The sequence below is a fragment of the Ursus maritimus genome, unplaced genomic scaffold (genome assembly GCF_017311325.1).
Source record: "Ursus maritimus isolate PB19 unplaced genomic scaffold, ASM1731132v1 scaffold_11, whole genome shotgun sequence".
Classification (NCBI taxonomy): domain Eukaryota; kingdom Metazoa; phylum Chordata; class Mammalia; order Carnivora; family Ursidae; genus Ursus; species Ursus maritimus.
The window spans coordinates 61,801,199-61,816,905 of record NW_024423453.1 but is presented as its reverse complement, the minus strand read 5'-3'; the positions used below and the strand labels follow the sequence as shown (position 1 = coordinate 61,816,905).

At 43.6% G+C, this 15,707-nt stretch overlaps 1 protein-coding gene across 2 annotated transcripts in view; it reads left to right on the top strand.

The window, feature by feature from the left end:
• FDFT1 (farnesyl-diphosphate farnesyltransferase 1) overlaps positions 1–13,742 on the top strand; it is a 35,291-nt gene extending 21,549 nt beyond the window's left edge. For both annotated transcript variants that reach the window (XM_040626448.1, XM_008705068.2), the window contains 3 exons: positions 3,697–3,873; positions 5,171–5,323; positions 12,802–13,742. In XM_040626448.1, coding sequence (XP_040482382.1) covers positions 3,697–3,873; positions 5,171–5,323; positions 12,802–13,023 — 552 coding nt within the window. In that variant the 3' untranslated portion in view covers positions 13,024–13,742. The remainder of the gene's footprint in view (positions 1–3,696; positions 3,874–5,170; positions 5,324–12,801) is intronic.
• Positions 13,743–15,707: the final 1,965 nt, after the last annotated feature.

Sequence of the window (15,707 nt, the reverse complement as noted above, 5' to 3'; positions counted from 1 at the left end):
TATCACACTGCCTCTCACCCAGGCACGTCCCCCCAGCATGGGTCAGCAGGCCTGCACACAGCTCACTTCCCTCTTCTGTAATATTGAATAGCTGTTAGACCACAGGGTGGTGGTGTGAATAAAATGAGAAAACCTTTAGCCTGGGTGCTTACTAAATGTCAGTTCAAATAGCTTAACCAAAAAAGAGAGAAAAGAACCCTGAGAGACTATTTCTGGCATCGGATTGGCAAAAAGTCCTAAGTTTGGTAATCGCCAGGCTAGACTGGGGATACAGGCACTCTGTGTGGCTGGTGAGAGTATATCCTGGTACAAACAGCCCTGAGCGCTGGCAGCTTGGCAAGTGACTAATACTGATATTGAATAATACTGATGCGGCTTTGTTTCTAATAGTTACAGTTTATAAACAACTGAGATGTCCTTCTAGACAGGACCGATTGAATGAACTATGGTATATTCACTTGGTGGAGCACAGAAAGAACTATACAACTAGGGAATAATCTCCAGGTTATATTATTAAGGGAAAAAAACCAAGGTGCATAGTAGTGTAAACATACTCCAAGTAATAAAATGTTTTCAGTAATTATACTGTGAATAATATTGTTATTGAAATACTGAAGCTATTATAGAAACTCTAACATATAGCAAATAGGCAATTGTATTTGTATCATTCTAGGAACCAAGTCTGAAATAAAAGGTACAAATATAAAACTATTAATAAAGTTAAGCAGAACTCCCATAATCCTAAACTGAATTAGAAATATCAATATGAACTCCTGATACAGATTCTCTTAAAAAAAAAAAAGTCTGGCTCTCTCTACCAAGTGTTGTAGAAACAAACCGGTAGTAAAATGTACTGCTGGTGTTCCAGTTTGGTCTTTTAATACCATTTCCCACCACACAGAATAGTGGGGGCAGGAAATATACAAAATGAATTTGGAATATACTGTCACACCAGGAAGTAAGGAGGCTATCAATGTAAAAAGTACGGGATAAAAAGGTACAGGATCCAATTTAAAGGGGCTTTCACTGACCACATATGAAACAATTTGAGTATCAAAAAGAATAAAAACTGCAATGGGTTGAAACACACCAAATGTGTTTTAATCTAAAGAAAAATGAGCATGCGCCTCTTGAAAGATGGTGTGTTCTGGGGGCGCCTGGGTGGCACAGCGGTTAAGCGTCTGCCTTCGGCTCAGGGCGTGATCCCGGCGTTATGGGATCGAGCCCCACATCAGGCTCCTCCGCTATGAGCCTGCTTCTTCCTCTCCCACTCCCTCTGCTTGTGTTCCCTCTCTCGCTGGCTGTCTCTATCTCTGTCAAATAAATAAATAAAATCTTTAAAAAAAAAAAAAAAAGATGGTGTGTTCTGTTATCGAGAGGCACACAATGTCTGATCTTTGCCCACTTATGATATTAGCAGTCATTAGGCTTCATGCCTAGTTCTGTTAATTTATTGGGGTTGCGAAATAGTATTTTTTTTATCACAGCCTTATTGAGATGGAGTTCACGTACTATACAGTTCATCCTTCTAAAGAGTTTAGTGGGTTTTTTTTTTGGTATGTTCACAGAGTTGTGCTACTATCACCACAGTTAGTTTTAGAACATTTTCATTTTCCCAGAAAGAAAGATGATGAATTTTCTGTCATCCTCAGAAGGTGACCAGTTAGTTATTTTTTGCTATCATTATGAACTCAGGGATTAAGACATATGTGACTGGGGACTCCTGGTTGGCTCAGTCAGGTAAGTGTCTGCCTTCGACTCAGGTCATGATCCCAGAGTCCTGGGATCAAGTCCCGCATTAGGCTCCTTGCTCAGCAGGGAGACTGCTTTTCCCTCTGTCTCCTGCTCCCCCTGCTTGTGTTCTCTCTCTCTCTCTCTGAGATAGATAGATAGATAGATAGATAGATAGATAGATAAATTAGTTCTTTAAAAAAAAAACCCTATCTGACTGGGTTTAATCTGTTGTAATTATACTCACTCTTAAAGCTCAAAATTTCCCTCCTTTGGTCAGGAAGAGGTTCAGGTTGGCTCCTATGTCCTCATGAGGGGACTCTTAATAGTCTTTGATAGCTTCCTTGCCCTTTGGTATGTGAAGATGTTCTAAGCTCATTTTGTACATTTCTTGCCTGAGCCCTGGACTCTTCCAGCTCTTAAGAACACTGCAGCTGCTCCTGGGATAGTCACTGTGTATGTGTTGAGTTTTAAAGCTCAAATACCTTGTAAGTTTATATTGGTATTTCCAATTCAAACTCAGGACCGTAGGTTGTTACATAATCTCCTCCTCTGTGTTACATCTCTACTTCATTTCTTCCTCATCAAGATTCATACTTTGCAGGAAATCATAGATGCTAGAATTAGTATATGCCATGATTACTCATTTGCTTTTTTTCCCCACATTACAGATCCTGCAGTCTCTGAATAATGATACTAATGCTACTACCACCAAAATGATTATTGAAAATAATTGAAGACATTTTTTGCATATGCTATACTAATTCCCAATTTTTTATGATTATATTTATTTCTGAATCATCAGATTAGATAACCATTGCTACTGTAATATCTCCCTTTCCCCCTTACTTAGTCTTAGTTTAAGCTCACCACCAGTCTTTATATTGATGCCTCTAGTCATTTTGGTTGTCTGGAGCTTGCATGCTGGTAGATAGGAAAGACCCATGAAAATAATAATTCCCCATGTTTATACATATTGATAACAATTTGTGGCTTTGATATTTGAAAGTTTTCCTAGAAAAAAAATTTTTAGCTCACATTTTTGGGTATCCCATTTTCTTCTGCTTTACAGACTGGCTGTTGAAAATCTAAGGATAATTTTCTTTTCCTTATAAGTTATGGGTTCTTTTTCTTTTCCTTTGTGGTCACTGCCTAGATCCCTTATCATTGGAAATGCCAAAAGGTGCTGTCCTAATTCTGTCATCCTTTCTGCATCTCTTAGCAGGAATTTGGGATTTTGTAAAAATGGTAGTGGTGGTGGCCAGTCATTTATTTGGAGGAGTGTATAAAGTGACAATAAGCATTCTTTGGGAAGCTTCAGAGTGACCAAAAATGAAAGTAAGTTCTTTGCTAGCTTCAGAGACTCCTTTAAATAATATCATTAAAAATTGTCAAATCAATCCCACCGTTGGAGTTGAAGACGTTATTTCACTTTTGAGTTACTAAGATCCAAGGAGTTAATGTTCTCATGGTATAGACTCAGCTCATTTTCCCCCTTACACTTGTTCGGCAGCATTCTTATCAGAATTGGGAATGCCATGTTAACCATGAATTACTTTGAGGCCTGACCATCTTCAGAATTTTTAACATTTAGCTTGCACTACTGTTGTAGCTGATTTTGTATTTATTTGATTATTTTTTTCAGGAGGAGACTAATGCCTTCTGGAATAACGGGAGTCCTCTTTATCTAAAGTCATCAATTAAAGTATTGCTTAGTACATGCTGTACTAAGTGTTGCTAAGGGACAGTTTCCCAAATACTTAACTGACTACTAGGTTGTGATCAGACCCTGACTGGTCGTCATAAATAGCCACTGCGTGCAGCTTAAAACGGACTCAATCTTGGTGAAAGATGAGTCCGCAGCTAAGAAAAACTTTACTATAGATCATAGTTCTTATTCGCAAAGATTCTTTCCTATTGCTTGTGGATTCTGCCCCTTATACACGTGCTAACTTATTTTTTAAGGTTTGGAGCAAGTATGTTAAGAAGTTGGGCGATTTTGCTAAGCCACAGAATATTGATTCAGCCGTGCAGTGCCTGAACGAACTTATAACCAACGCACTACACCACATCCCAGATGTCATCACTTACCTTTCAAGACTTAGAAACCAAAGTGTGTTTAACTTCTGTGCTATTCCACAGGTATGCAATGGAGCTATTCTTGTATATGAGAGGTGGAAGCTAAAAGGAGCAGCGTGGTGGTGGTGATGGGGTTGGAGAGAATGCATGTACTATTTTGGGTTGCTGTACTCAGGAATATGGGTCCTTTAAAAGATGATTCTGGTCTATTTTCTTTTGCTCGGGGGGAGGCAGGCGGTGCTTCACCACACCTCCCCTCTGCCCCACAACCACCACACCCAGCTCCGCCTCCTTAGATCCTTAGCCTCACAATTAAATCTAGAGCTTTGGCTTAGATTTAGGGGGAATGCTGGGTAAAACGTAGGTGAAGGTGTATCATTACAGAGTCTTACTTCAGCGCCTAGTTTTTGCTATCCTTTTCCCAGACTTGGGATAACACAACCTGATCCTATGGAACTAGCCCCTTAGTCCTCTGGGAGCTTACACTTTTTTAAATGCCTTTACCAGTTATTTCAGTTTTTAACTCAAATTCATGAAAGTCATAGGATTTAACTGATTTGGAAACTTGATTTGATCTTTTTTTTTTTTTTTTAGATTTTATTTATTTGAGAGAGCGAGTGAGCATGAGTAGGGGGAAGGGCAGAGGGAGAGGGAGAAGCAGGCTCCATGCTGAGCAAGGAGCCCAATGTGGGGCTAGATCCCAGGACCCTGGTATCATGGCCTGAGCCGAAGGCAGACGCTTAACCGACTGAGCCACTCAGGCGCCCCTTGATTTGATCTTTTAATGACCAATCTTGAGTGGTTGTTGGAACTAAACTCTGCATGCTTGATTTACGTTCCGATTTATCCTAGAAATAATTTGCCATTGAGCATGGGAACTGTCCCCCCTTCCCACTTGTCTCCCACCTCCATGCTATTTTTTCATGTATAATGGTTATGTTTGTTGTAGGAAAAATAGAAAATTCTTTGTAGATAGTATTTTGAGATACATTTTTTGGCTAACTCATTACTTGAGCATAGAAAATGATGTATGGACTTCATGTTTTTCTCCAAATAAAAAGGAACTTTCGTGGTCAAACCAAAGAATCATTTAAGACACAAAGACCACTTGATTCTGTGTGTTGTTGGGGAAGGGAGGAATGGGAAAGGTCCACCTTTTGACATTGCTTTCTACGTGGGTATTTTTTCTTGGTTAATTCCATCTTAGCCCTTTGGCACTTTCTTATTCTACAGAACGTTTTTTCACTTTTTCAGAATGATGATTGCTTAGAGTGCCATTTCTTACTTTTTTTCACGAGATGAAATGAATTAGTGTTTTTTTTTTTCTTTTCTTTTTCTTTCTCCCTCCTTGTATCTGTAGGTGATGGCCATTGCCACTCTGGCTGCCTGTTACAATAATCAGCAGGTGTTCAAAGGCGTAGTGAAGATCCGAAAAGGGCAAGCAGTAACTCTCATGATGGATGCCACCAATATGCCGGCAGTCAAAGCTATAATCTACCAGTACATGGAAGAGGTGGGTTCTTATTTTACTACCTGGAGAAGTTGTAGCTGTTTTTAGGATTTAAATAATGTCACTCTTGAAACAGTTCATATTTAATATTAGATGATCCTAACAACTCACTATGTTATGGTATAAAGAGACAGGAGTTGGTGTCCTTTATTAGGACAAAACGTGGGCACAGGTTGCTGATTGATCAGAGCCTCCCAGCACCCTGGAGGGAGGGTATAAACGCAGCAAGCCTTTAGGGTGGAGCCCCTGAGGAGGGTCAGATTTTTTGAGGCGGAAGATGATGGTAGAGGCCAACCAGGCTTCTTGGTTCATGGGTGAGCAGAGTGAAGCCGAGGCTTGTGCATCCTCATGCAGTGTCTGACCGAGTGGATCTCGGACCCCAGGCTAGGTTGCCTGACACCCAATCCAGTACTTTCCATTACGTCATAAGCCTCAACTGAGAAACCACAGTAGGGAATTTCAGCAAAGGACAACCATCAAGTTGCAACGATTTCTCAATTTTCTAATGCAAATCTCATTTCAAATGCCAAAACCACCCTATAAAGCAAAACTTATTTGTTCAAGTCTGATCTCCTACTGTGGAGGGTATATGACTAGGTTCAAAAAACTTTTTCTTAGAGGCTAAAACTAATCACTAGGCACTAGAGAGGTGGTTCATAATTGAAGGGGCTTTGGTGCTCTCTCCCCCCAGGGGACATTTGGCAAGGTCTGGAGACAATTTTTATGATGGTCACACTGGCGAGAGGGGTGGCCTTCTGGTGAGTGGAGGCCCTGAGATAGGTATGTTCTTACTGAAGATTGAACTACTACAGAAATACATGAAACATGAAAGACCTTCCTCCTTCCTCTCTCCCAGAGAGAGCTACTGCTGTCAATAATTTTCTGCCTTCTTCCCGTCCCCTGGTTACACCTTTACAGGGATGCGATATGTAATAGTGGTTTCTCCTAAACCGAAATCTGCAAAACAATGATTTCTATTGCATATTGCACGTTCTCCTTGGAGTTTCTCCCTGTCTTCTATCTGACAAGTTTGGACCTCTGCATTTCTACCAGAGACACCTATAGAAGACATAAGAGACAGGTCATGATCTTGAGGTCCTGGGCTGGAACCTTGTGTCGGGCTCCCTGCTCAGTGGGGAGTCTGCTTCTCCCTCTCCCTCTGCCCCTTCACCGCCCCCCCCCAACCTGGCTTATGCATGCTCTCTCTCTCAAATAAACCAATAAAATGTTAAAAAAAAAAAAAAAAAAGACCAAATTTTTTTAAAAATCCTTAAATTCTTTAAGTGACTAAAGTATTCAGTCATTGACTAAAAAATTGCTACTAATGAGACTTGAGGACAGTCTGGTTCACCATATCGCTAGCCCTTCCTCTGAGCTTACTCTGTGCCTGGCATAGCAACGAATAGGTGGGTACTATTAATATCAAGGAAACTTGATGCTGGAGCCATAATTTGGACCCAGATCTGGCTGACTTCAGAGTCTATGCTGTTCACTACAATTCTAAGGGGGTTGGATTACCTTTTCTAAACTGACTTATACCATATTAGGCACCTTTTCACCATTTTATATAAATTAGAAACCTTTTATATAGTATGTAGTTCAGAAAAGATTTTCGTTTCACAATTTTTTTACTGACCACTAATTTTAGAATACCATTTTTTAAAAAAGGTTGTAGGTAGTTTCTTTATTAAGATTCAGATTTTATCTGATGTTTTCCTTAACCACTGGAATTAAATCCTAGTTGTGATTAACAGTTTGATTTAGGACACAGGTTGGCAAACCCCAGCTGGCTGCCCACCCCGGCCCCCATAAATAACATTTTATTAAGACATAGACACACTCATTTGCTTATGCACTGTCTGTGGCTGCCTCCTGAAATGCAGCAGCAGAGTTGAGAGGCTGTAACAGAGGGTGGCCCATGAAGCTGATCCTTTAAGAATGTGTGCAGACCCCTGATTTAGGGCATTAATTGTTCAAAGCTACTCCAGTGAAACTCAAGATAATTTGGGGGAGATGTTAATACTTGAGTTGATTTGATGGGGAAAAATCTCTGAAGACTTCCAAGTCAGAAGGAATAAAATATAATCATGGTTTTGATGTTGGCATGAATGAAATTTCAAGTTAAACTTTTTGTATCAAGTCCGCAAGTTGTCTGGCTTTTTTTATTTTTAAAGATTTTATTTGTTTTGAGAGAGAGAGCGCACTAGTGAGGGAGGGGAAGAAGCAGTCTCCCTGCCGAGCAGGGAGCCCCATGTGAGGCTCGATCCCAAGACCCCGGGAGCATGACCTGAGCCAAAGGCAGACACTTAACCGACTGAGCCCCCCAGTCGCGTTTTTGCTGCTGTCCAAATATTAACATTGAATCCTACTTCTCACTGATCAAGCCTGTCCTTTGCAGGAAGACAGGAAGATACATTTATTCTGTCAGGTGTCTGGGCCTAACTGGTGGTGACCGTAATGCCCTTGCGGGGCACCTGAAGGTTTTCCTCACGCAACTCTAGTGTTACAGGGTGAGTCAGTGCTAGCCGAACCTTGCCGAGTAGGTGAGCCCTGCTCCTCAGTGTCCTGCGTCCTCTGGAAAGGCCTCCGCTTCAAGCCAGTCTGGATACCTGTCAGCTGGCGAGAAGCTCCACCAGCTATTTTGGGACAGAAACAAATGCTCAGGCACACAGCCAGAAACCATTATTTCCTTCTCTGCCAATGCACATTCCTTGGCGAGGGCCATCTTCTCAAGCTGGCGCGGCTTCCCACTTCACCCTGTGCCGTGATGGTTCGTCTGGAGCCTTGTCCTGCCCTTCAAGCCCCTTTTGTGCTCACGACTCACAAGTGTGGTCCTCGGGCCAGTGGGAGCCGTGGCCCCTGGACACTTGCTTGAGTCTCACCCCTACTCGGTCCCACTGAATCAGAATCTGCCTTTACCAAGATGCCCAGGTGATTAGCTGTGGACAGGAAGTTTGACAAGCACTGCTGCAATCCCCATCCTGTCCTCCTCAGCTGGCCCTGCCTTCTCACCACGTGAGGAAGTGCGAGATTGTATGTTGTGAAGCCCCTCCGCTCCTCTGTGTCCACCTCCCCTTGTGAGCCTAAGCCCTGTTTGTTCGCACTCCTGCTCCCCCCTGCGACCCCCTCGAGAGTGGGGGTTTGTGCCACCTCTTTATCCAAAGCCTCCTCCTCCCCCGTCACTCCTCTCCTTTGTATGTGAGCTCAGGCCACTCAGCTTCAAAAAGTGAACAAATCATGACTCTGGCTTGACTTGCTCCTCTCTACCTATTCCCCTCCCTCTCCCTCACAACTAAGCTTCTTGAAAGATACATGTACTTCATGTTATTTATTCCCATTGTTTTCTCAGCCCACCTCATGCTAGCTAGCTTTTGTTCCTACCTTGTCATGAGGTAACATAACTTCTCTCTTTTTTTTTTAAAGATTTTTTATTTATTTGACAGAGAGACAGCCAGTGAGAGAGGGAACACAAGCAGGGGGAGTGGGACAGGAAGAAGCAGGCTCCCAGCGGAGGAGCCTGATGTGGGGCTCAATCCCATAACGCCGGGATCACGCCCTGAGCCGAAGGCAGACGCTTAACCGCTGTGCCACCCAGGCGCCCCAACATAACTTTTCTTATGGAAGTGATTTGATGGCCTTCAAATGACCAATTTTTAAAAACATTCTCCCCGATCCCACCGTATTATTTGACACTGGTTCTTACCTTGAGAGCCCTTTCCTCGCTCGGCTTCTGTGACACTCGCCTCTGGTTTAACCTGTTACCTATCTGTCAACTCATTTGCCTTTCTGGCTCCTTATACTGGTATTTCCCGGAGTTCTGTCTTGGTTTTCATTTCTTCTCACTGCACAAATCTTTCTGGTATTCTCTTCGATGGCCAGGCTTCTTTCTCCACCACATGCTCATCACTCCTGACTTGATTAGTCCAGCTCAGGACGTGGTCATAAACTTTTTTTTTGGTTAATGACATTACTATTCACCAAATCAAGGAATCCAGATAACGCAGGCTCCTCCTTTATTCTCTCTAACCCTGATCCATAGGCATCTCCATATCCTGCCTGTTCTACCTATAGGCTTTCTTACTTGTCAGAATTTTGCATGCATTGCCCTCTGACCAAGCAATTCTAGGACTTTATGTACAAAATTAGCCAGAAAATGTGCAGAGGTGCTCATTGTAACATTTTGTCCTTAGTCCTCATTGGGATGGAATTGATTAAATTATTGTACATGCACATTATGTGGCTTGTGTTTAAAAACAAAATGACATTTTATTTTCTAGGTTCTGGCATTAAGAAATGTCCGTAAAAATTTATGTGAGTGAGAAAAGTCAAATTGCAGCATAATCTATTTATAACCTATTTAAAAAATAAAATTGTATATAATTTTATATGCGTAATCTAGTCATATATTTATACGTTATATAGAATATAGTCATTTTTTAAAGATTTTATTTACTTGACATTATATAGAATATAGTCTTTTTTTTTTTTTTTTTTAAGATTTTATGTATTTATTTGACAGAGAGCCCAAGCAGGGGGAGTAAGAGAGCGAGAAGCAGGCTCCCTGCCAAGCAGGGAGTCCGATGTGGAGCTCGATCCCAAGACCCTGGAATCATGACCTGAGCTGAAGGCAGATGCTTAACCAACTGAACCACCCAGGCGCCCCTAGAACCCAGTTATTCTATATAGTATATAGAATATATAATACATATATACATTTTATGTGTTTATGTATAGGCATATATGCACATGGCAACAGATATAAAAGTAACTACACCAGTTTATGATGTTCTATTATTATAGAAGACATTTTATACATTTCTATGTAGGGTTATTAGGGCATAGTGAGGAAAGGTATAACAGTAACTACACTAGGCTGTGGCTGAGGGAAGAGTACTATAAAGGAATTCTGATTTTTTTATTTTTGTATTGCTTGTTTGTTTTGAAGGTGTCATTTATTTATTTTGAGAGAGAGTGTGAGCATGCATGCAAGCAGCAGGAGGAGGGGCAGAGGGAGAGGGAGAAAGAGAATTCCAAGCAGACTTCCCACTGAGTGTAGAGCCCCACGCAGGGCTGATTCCCACAACCCTTGAGATCATGACCTGAGCTGAAATCAAGAGTCAGATGCTTAACTGACTGAGCCACTCAGGTGCCCCTGTATTGCTTGTTTTAACAAGTGTAACTCCATCATCTAAAAATTTTTTTAAAAGAGGGGCTCCTGGGTGGCTCAGTCAGTTAAGCATCTGCCTTCAGTTGAGGTCATGATCTTGGAGTCCTGGGATCTAGTCCCACATCGCGCTGCCTGCTCAGTGGGGAGTCTGCTTGTCTCTTTCCCTCTGCCCCTTCCCCCAACTCATGCACATGTGCTTGCTCTCTCAGATAAATAAAATCTTTTTAAGAAATTTAAAAAATAAAAATTTTTAAAAAGAAAGTAAAGAGGAAATTGTAGTTTCATCCCAGTTTCTGTTTTTCTCTCTAAAGCTGTTCTTCTTACCATAATATTAGATATTGGATATCATTAGCATATTTCTGTAGGCATGTTTTTTTTTTAAATTTTAATTAAGTGAGCTCTGTGCCCATTGTGGGGACTGAACTCATGACGTCAAGATCAAGAGTCACATGCTCTCCTGACTGAGCCAGCCAGGCGCCCCTGTAGGCATATTCTTTTATTTTCTTATGCTAAATTGCAGCTCTGCCCTTTTGGTGGGGAGGTGGGAGGATGGCAAGAATATAATATATGTCTGTGGAAAAAAATACCCATTATATAATGAAAATTTTGGGAAAAAATTATTTAAAAATATGCCTGCTCTGTCGTCTTCCTCCTCTTTGCCTCCGTCTGGCTCAGATCCTTGTCACTTCCCACATCCGTCATCTCTTAGCTGCTCTGTCAGTTTGAGTCAGTGACCATTTGTGCAGGGCCTCCTGCGTGCCAGGCACCAGAGCTGGGCTGGAGGCAGAAAGATGAGTAAGACGTGGTGCCTTTGAGACTTGCAGTCCAGGGAGACACATAGAAATAGCTAAATTCAGGGGCGCCTGGGTGGCACAGCGGTTAAGCGTCTGCCTTCAGCTCAGGGCGTGATCCCGGCGATCTGGGATCGAGCCCCAAATCAGGCTCCTCCGCTATGAGCCTGCTTCTTCCTCTCCCACTCCCCCTGCTTGTGTTCCCTCTCTCGCTGGCTGTCTCTCTGTCAAATAAATAAAATAAAAAATCTTAAAAAAAAAAAAAAAAGAAATAGCTGAATTCAGTGATACGGTAGGAGAATGTGCAGGAGAGGGCAACTGGAGGGTTCAAGGCAGGTTTTCTTTTCTTTCTTTTTTTTTTTTATTTTAAGATATTATTTGAGAGAGAGAGAGCACAAGATGGGGGAGGATCAGAGGGAGAAGAAGACTCCCCACTGAGCAGGGAGCCTGATGCAGGACTCGATCCTGGGATTCCAGGATCATGACCTGAGCTGAAGGCAGTTGGTTAATCAACTGAGCCACTCCGGTGCCCCAGGACAGGTTTTCTAGAAGACCTAAAACCTAACTTGAGACTTGGACAATGGGCAAGAGTTGGCCAGGTGAAGGAGTGTGACGGGTGCATTCCAGGAGGGGGTAAGGTGTGAGCGGGGAGGAGAACAGAAGCGTGCAGAGCATCATACGTGTAAGACAACAGTTGAGTTGTTCCAACAGTGAGAAGAGACAGGTGGGCAGCAGCAGGTGAAGCTGGAGAGGTTCCGTGTGCCCAGGTCATGGGTGGCCTTGCGCTCTACATCTCGGAGCTCAGACCTTACTCAGCAGGCAGTAGGGAGCCACTGGGGGTGTCAGGCAGAGGTTTTTGGTTTCTTTGGTGATGGTGTGGAGAGCTGGTGAGTGGACTTCAGGGTCCGGTAGCGTCAGGAGCTCAGTTTGGAGGCTGGTCAGAGCTCAGATGATGAGGCACTGAGGGCCTCACCCGCAGCTGTTGCAAGCGTGGAGGTGAGGCCCAGGTTCAGCAAATACTTTGGAGGTGTGTGAAGGGGGTAGGAGGGGCAGGGGCACCAAGAGGATTCTAGTAGGACTACTCTCTGGCTCCCAGCCTCTGCTCTTGTCGTTCTTCATCCAGCCTGTGGTCCACACCACAGAGTCCATCTTGTCTGGCTGCGTGTGCCCCATCTTTTCAGTAGCTGCTGACATTCTCAGCCTCCCCCTCTGCGCCCAGCTCTGTGAGGTGCTGGGGAGGTGCAGCCCGGTGAGGACCTGGGTGGGTCCCCGGAGGCAGGGACAACTCCCTGGTGCTCCCTAGGACAGGCTGCGGGATGATACAGGCCTCCGTGGACAATCCTGCCTTATTAGTGGAGTGACTTTGGGCTGTTCCTTTTGTGTTGTCTGAGCCTGTTTGCTCATTGGTAAGAGGGACATAAAATACCTCTGTGTAGGGTTACTGTAAAAGTAAACACAGAGGTGTTTATAAAGTTCCTAGGACTCACCAAGTGGCACTTACAATTTTCTCCTTTCTTCAACAGATTTATCACAGAATCCCCAGCTCAGACCCATCTTCTGGTAAAACAAGGCAGATCATCTCCACCATCAGGACACAGAATCTTCCCAATTGCCAGCTGATCTCCCGAAGTCACTACTCCCCTATTTACCTGTCATTTGTCATGCTCTTGGCCGCCCTGAGCTGGCAGTACCTGAGCACCCTGTCCCAGGTCACAGAAGACTATGTGCAGACTGGAGAACACTGATTGGGTATTAGTCTGGAAGCTCCAGTTCGCCATGAAATGGATTGGCCTTTTCTTCAAGAAAAAGGATATTTTTTCTTCCCTCTCCCCCTTTTTTCCCTCCCGCTTTAATCCCTGAAAGAACTCTGTGGACTTGGGATTTTTAGAAACTGTGACATGCAGTCGAGAAGCTAAGAATAAAAGGGAAGGCTACCTCACCCTCGGCAAACTGGCCCTTGTGGGCAGTGCTTAGGTCTGCACGCCGTGGCCGGCAGCAGAGGGCCCCTCACTGCAGGTCAGGGGACATGGTGGCATATGGGGCTGCTGAGAGATCTTATTTAGTGTGAATCCTGGCTAGAATTATAATTAAATGTATTTAATTTGAAGCAACCTTGGAATACATGTCCTTATACAAAGTGAAGTGAATTTTCTCGGTTGGGTTCCCATTTTTCTCATCATTTTGTTTTCTTCCGTTGATTTGAACGTCGTACATGTCTGTGTTTGTAGGTCTAGGCAATGGCCCCAGGTGTCCTAAGAATGCAGACTGTCTTCTGCCCATGAAGGCTAAGGACTGACTTCTGGGGGTTCTGGAATCGCTTCCTGGTTTAAAAGGAGGTTAGCTTTCAGAAGGAAACTGCGGGATTGCTTTGGGCCCCATCGTCGAAGATTGGCCTCCAGTTAAGGCTGACTTTTTAAGAAGACATCATATATAAGGATGTGTTTATAATAAAGAACTGAATTACTTTGCATTTGTCAAGGGCAGCTCATTTGAAAGCCTGGATTCACATGGCAAATAGGAACACAAGAATGGAGCTAGTGATGGAGGGACAGATGGCCATCTGTGGTCCCCACAGAGCCAGCCAGAGCAGGACCAAGAAGAAGGATCCAGCTCCCTGGGCCCTGCACGGCTGTGCCCGCTGGAGACCAACATGTACAGCGTTGCCTCCCTGGCCAGCTTGTGACCTGCACTCCCTCTGCCAGCCGGCTCTCACTTTGGCCAACTCTTGGCTGCATGCAGAAATATTATGTCCAGGGGTTTTGTGGTTTTTTTTTTTTTTTTTTTGTCTTTTTTTAAAAATCACTAGTTTATACACAGAAGCTTCGAGAAAGGTAAAATGTGTTTTCCGGTGATGGGCTGGAAAGCCGAATGGCATTTAGCCTCATTCTTCTAGCATCGCTATTTGCTGCTTTTAGCCCCGCACAGCAAGGTTGGGGGGATATGTGAGGCCCACTCACCCAGTGACTTCCTGTGAATCCTGGCCTGGGCCGGGGAGGACACGGCGCCTCTCTAAGGGTGTTTGAAAAAACCCCTCAAGCTGAGGAATCACTGTTGTGGGGCATGAAGGTACTTTCTAGAAGACATTCATGCTCTCAGTGTATCTAGCCTATTCTTTTGCTGCTGTCCTTTGTGTGTGGTGATTAAATCATTGAAGCTGAGGGTTTTCCCCGGCGGGAATGCTCGCCTTGCGTTGTTATACACATACACTGATTTCCTCCGTGTCCCTGGCTGCCACCGGACACAGTGGCTTAGTTTGGGGCCATGGAAGCTGCAGTGAATCGGTTCATCTGAGGCTCAGTCCTGGACAAACTTGTCACCACGCCGAAGCTAGTCATTTGCTATGTGAAGTACAGCTCTGAACTGGGCTCCACAGGAATTTTCCTAGTAGTTTAAGCATCAGAACTTGGTTCGAGAGTCCAAGGTAGGTTGTTAGAAATGTGTGTGTTGAAATGCCGGATGTAGGACAGAGGACAACCTGGTGGAGAGTTGTGGTCTGAGGTGGGTGTACTGGAAGGTTTCTTTCCTGGCTCAGTCATGACCTGTGGGACTTCGTGAGCCTCTTCATGGTTTAGAAGATGTCCTAGGCCCCTCCCCGCCATGAAGTTATGTAACTTTTACTATCACGGACTCATGCAAAATCTTAGCTCTTGTGCCCACTCCTGAGTTCTTTGAAAGATCGTTTTCCTTCTAAATATATTTCTCTCTTAAAATTGCCAGATAAAATGTGGGATGCCCAAACTAGAATTTGACACACTAGTGTTTTTTATTTTTTTAAGTAGAATTATGTCCCAAGTATTGCACAGGACGTATTTCTACTAAAAAATTACTTGATCTGAAATTCAAATCTGATTGAGCACCCTTTTTGTTAAATCTGGCAACCCAGATTTACAAACTTAAAATTAAAGCGTCCCGCACTTCAATCAATCAGATGTATAGCATCTCTGGCCTACAGTCTACTTGATTTCTATTTACAGGGGTATATTCTAGCTTTTCCTCAGAGGACTATCTGACCCATCTGAATCTAGGGCTCTAAATTTTAAAAACTCCATTACAACAGACAGGAGCAGGAGCCTGATCTCCGCATTTTGGGAGCTTCTAGAGCTCCAGATAACCTGCACACATGCACAGCCATCTCCCTTTGGGAAAGTGCTTGGAGCAATGAGCTGGAAGCCCCATTCTGTCTGAACCGTTTCTCTGGGGCTTGCATGCACACGTGTGCCGGGGGTGGGGAGTGGTCCCTAGCCATTTGTTGATTAATCTTAGCAGTTTTGGAAGCAGCGCTCTAAAACGATGGTTCTCAAATTTTAGCATCCAAATTGCCTGCAGGTCCCAGATTGCTAGGACCATTTGTCTCTCAGGTCTGGGGAGTACCCCCAAACTGGCATTTTTTAACAAGTTCTCAGGTGATACAAATGCTGCTTGCTGGTCG